The 4732-nt window shown below is 39.0% G+C and overlaps 1 protein-coding gene across 4 annotated transcripts in view; it reads right to left on the bottom strand.

Moving 5' to 3' along the window:
- The window catches only part of epb41l3b (erythrocyte membrane protein band 4.1-like 3b), a 43751-nt gene that overhangs the window by 26363 nt on the left and 12656 nt on the right, over nt 1-4732 (bottom strand). For all 4 annotated transcript variants that reach the window (XM_010773808.1, XM_010773809.1, XM_010773810.1 and 1 more), the window contains exon 3: nt 2416-2559. In XM_010773808.1, the coding sequence (XP_010772110.1) occupies nt 2416-2559 (144 nt within the window). The remainder of the gene's footprint in view (nt 1-2415; nt 2560-4732) is intronic.

Raw genomic sequence — 4732 nt, 5'->3', positions numbered from 1 at the left:
TGTCCACCCTGTCATGGGAAGGCTTGTTGACAGGGTGGACAATGGTAAATAGTTTGCCATAATTTCATTATTATCTGAAAGTTACGGCCGCCGCCTCCTCTCTGCCCATTAACCTTTCTGTGTGTGTGTCTGCGTCTATTATGTATAAAAAGAATAAAAAAGTATTATGCATATTCAGCTGTGCCGTTGCCCGGACGCCATTGGCTGCCGGCTTCCTGTGCCTCATGCAGGTCCCAACTCTCTTGTCGTTTCTCAAGTATACTACGTCATCGAGTGGCGCCGAAGGACTGTTTAAATGCCCTGCATTCGGCGTCACTCGATGACGTAGTATACTTGAAAAAGTGGCTCTGCAGCAGGTTTACTCGACATTGAGAAACGGACTGTCTGAAACCAGAGCCCAGTCTGCTCTGGTTAGTTGGCTATGATAATACAATTCCTTAGAGCGCTAGCCAACAGAGGTGTGAGTGTTACATAGTCATGTGACTGTTACAGAAGTAAACCAAAAAGTCCAAAGGAGGCATTCCAGGCAAGGGGGGAGTGTGTGGGAGTAAAGAAGCTCTGTGATTTTAGCCTTCCCGACCATTTACATGCACAGAAACCTATAGAGCACCCCAATAAGAACCCTTTAAAATAGCACACTGGCTGCCTAGTGACATTCGTACCTTTCTTGGTCGTTTGTTACATTGGCCAGAAAATAACAAATCCATCAAACACTTGACCCTCCTCTCTGATTTTAACACATCGTGATTAACATGCTCCAATTCTTCGTTCTGCAACTCACCCCATTTCCATATTTAATTTGTACCACTTAAGGATAAAAGCCACACAGCTGGGGTGGCGGTGTTGGGCGCTATACATTTACAAAACAAAGACACATGTTTTTCCACTGATTATTCCTGTTCCTCATAGGGTTTATTTCTGGATTGCGGATGAGCTTTGAAGTAAGAACTAAACATTTCAGAAACGTTATAGGAATACTTTTTTTTTCTCAAGACTACACAGAGAAGCTTTGGAGGGAAAACAAATCCCACAAAGCAATTAGGCACAAAGCAAATTTGCAGTGAAATCCATTAAATCCCTACTTCTAAGAAGGGCGGTCAAAATAGCAGATTTGTGTTCTATTTGAATTCAACAGGCCTGGTATCATAAGACTGATACACACAGAAGTGACGCGAGCAGCAGAAGGAGAACGCTGTTAGCTGTTTAGCTCCTTATGGCAGGGTCTTTGTGGGACACCTTCATATTTAATGCTGAAATCAAAAGTTCTGGTCATCTGTCAAAACATCATTTTAATATCTTTTAGTGTTTATCGAAAATGTACTTTTCCATGGACTCCTTCACCCTTTTTGCAAAGAAAGGTGCTTATGTTTTAACTTTGTGGTCACGGAGCATAATAAGTAAATAAGTATGCCTTCAGATTTTTGAATAAAAAAGCCAAACTGCCACTGAAATTAGAAAAGTGAATAAAGAGGCCAATTTAAAATTTGTTTCATCCTGAAAAAAAAGGTGAATTTGCCCTTTGCACATTATATCTGTAGCCTTCTTCTATCCCATTACACAAAGCTCACCTTAATGGTCGCGGTTAAATGGACTGGATCGAACTACCAACATTCCAGGTAATGAAAGAATAATGTCTTTTAAATTAAAATGGATGAAACAATCATTAACATTTCATTCAAAGTCTAATTTACAGACTGATGGATTGCTGCGGCATTCCTGCAAGGCAATTGGAAAGGCCAAGTATGCTGCATAACATTTCATTTCTCACAAGTATCGCTGCAACAAATGATTCATTTAACTGTCGATTCACCTGTCCAGTACTGTCTCGATTAAAAAAAGTGTTGTTTGGTGTATCACATTTTCTAAAATGGTGAAAAAATGTCAATTAGTGTTTCCCAAAGCCCAAAATTATATATTTTTAAGATATTCAGTTTAATGTCACGTAGGACCAAAGAAACATTTAATAAGATGTAACCTTTTATTCTTAAAAATACTCTAACTGATTGATGAAACTTTATTACAGACTCAGGGTCCAGATAAAAGACAAGACATTACATAGATAATGTAATAATGATTCAAGAACATTTTCAGCTTTAATCTCAAGTTCAATGCGTTTGTATATCAGTTAACACAGATTAAGCATTTACGACCCTCTTGCAAAATATTCATCTTAAATCTTAAAAAGTTAACTCTGAAATAAATAACCCAAATAAATGAATAAATATAAACAAAGTACATATCAAGTAAGTTCCCCGCAGGAATGGAGTCTTTAGCTTATGTATTTAAATAAAAGTGTGTTTGAAGTTTATTAAAATGTGTGTAAACCTAAATGAATCAATGTATGCGTGTGAAGTTGTACACGGTTCGTACTACATATCATTCAATAAAACAAATATGTGTTATGCTTCCTCTCACCTCCACGTTGACTGAGAAGTCGGAGCCGTCCAGCATGGTGACTTTGCACTGCATGATCTTCACCTTCTTCACCCCTTTCAGAGGAGACCTGGACAGACGGCTGGTGGACGACTGATGGGACACCTGGTCGTCCTCCTGCGTCTCCTGAGAGGAACAATTAACAGCTATTAGTCGTGTGATGCATTTACATGTGTTATTATTAAACTTTTCCACATGATTATTGCACTGGACATTTTCTCAGCTCGTATTTTTGTTGCATGATTGAAAATATTATGCTTTTAGGTTGAAAGTGTCCACAGAGCAGAAATGATAAATACCTCCTGTTCAACATTTATTTTTCCCCCAACTGCCTCTGACTACTTAGTGTAGTTGTCTGTGACAAAACCAGCAGTTCAGTCACATGTCCAGACCCTAAATATAGAGACTGGGACTCTGAGTGAATTAAATCGGGTCCCACTGAGAGGAGCTGGAGGTGTGCTGCCATTTTGTCTTAAAGTGAGAAAATCCAATTTTCCACTTGGCTGAAAAACAAAGCCCTTCCCGACTGACTTCATGCAAGAAAAGAGACCTTCAGCTTCAAGACGTTTTTCATTCTTCCTCCTACACAAAGTGGATTCAATCCCCTGGCATTTTCATTTGTACATTTAATATTTGTTATCTTGTTTTCCAGGCTATATCCATCACATTGTAACTAATCTGAGGTAGCTCATGCAGACCAACTCTCCCTTTTGACCCGTTCAGAAAAAAATTACAGGACCTTAGAAACTGAGAACTAAAGTGACAGTATCATTTTAGATTTAATGTAGCTAGAATTTTCATTAAATACCAAAGGATGTATTCAAAAATGTGCAGATGTTTTGTGACTAATAAGAAATGATCCCCTCAGAGTCGCCTTAGTTGACAGTTTTACTACTTTTGTATGTGTGCACCCTATTGGACTAGAGACATATCTCAGTTAGAGCTAGTGTCTCACAGGAAACACAGACAGTGTTGTGTTAGCTTGCTGTGATTTCTCTCAGTCTTGTTCACACATCTCGGGCAATGCCAAGCATCATCCGTCATCCTCAGTGTGACGCTGTGAGGGTGTTTAATGTGGATACATGTGAGAAGTAAAAAGTATAAAGGCACATAATGAAAACACCCGAGGGCCCTGGCAGCTCAGCAGGTAGAAGGTGTAGCATTGAGACCGAGTTATTGCTTTAGTTCCCCGACTCTCTTATGTTCGAAATACAGAAGAAATGTCCCCCCTTCTTTCCTTTATCTCTCTTTCAAATACAAGCAACAGTGCTTTCTTGTGTGCCATGCTGGTGTCATGACTTTGGGGAACACTACATAACAAATGTGAATCGACAAGAAATGTGACCCCCTTAAGATACCATTCTATAGTCATGCATCATAGTGGGTCATATTGATAACAGATATGGGTTATTGCAAATCACAACATCAACTTGTATCTTGGTAAAATACATTTTCATTCAACTAAATCAAACAGGATATTTGTAAATAAAATAACTAGACAGGAATGTCTGTTTTTGGCCTTATCCAATGAAAATGAAAAATCCTATACTTAATCACAGTCCTGCAAAAAATCCTGTGAATCTAATAAAGTCCTAAGGCAGTTGTGACCCGATACAACCAGGACCATTAATAAGTAAGTTACCCCATTATAGCACACATTTCTATAATCTCAAGGTAATATATCTTCTTTATCAGACAGCTCATGTGAAGCTTTAATAACTACCAGCATTTTAATATATGTATGCTAGGGCTGAACGATATATCGTGTCATGGCGATAACCGCGATATGCGCATGCGCGATATTCACATCGCAGGGACGTGCGATTTTAATAATTTTTTTTAATAATCTTTTTTTTTTTTCTTTAGGACGTGTGATATTAAATAGGTAAATTAACTCAAACACGTCATGTTACAATTATTTTGCTGCTTGCTACAAAAGGAAAACTTACGCGGCTCTCATGTCAGGGGTACTTGAGTGAGTGACATGCAGGCTCTGCATGCACAACAAACCACCAATCACAATCATTCTTGATCAGATCACAGCAGGCCCCGCCCCGCTAGTTTGCAGACCATCAAAACACCGGTAAAAAATGAGCGAGGCACAGGAGGACAATACCGGAGAGAATGAAGATTTACTTCCAAAAAGAAAAGCAACATCTGCCATCTGGAANGGAACCGAGAGTGGTATGCCGCTGCTGCGGCTTATATTCAGGTGCGGCTTATAGTCCGAAAATTACGGTAGTTAAAAAAAACACAATATATATCGCAGGGGAAATAAATATCGCAATGTCCGTTTTTT

This window comes from Notothenia coriiceps, unplaced genomic scaffold (genome assembly GCF_000735185.1).
Source record: "Notothenia coriiceps isolate Sejong01 unplaced genomic scaffold, NC01 NC01_scaffold00012974, whole genome shotgun sequence".
NCBI lineage: Eukaryota > Metazoa > Chordata > Actinopteri > Perciformes > Nototheniidae > Notothenia > Notothenia coriiceps.
Note: the sequence above shows the minus strand (reverse complement) of the source record. Positions and strands in the feature narration are given on the sequence as shown.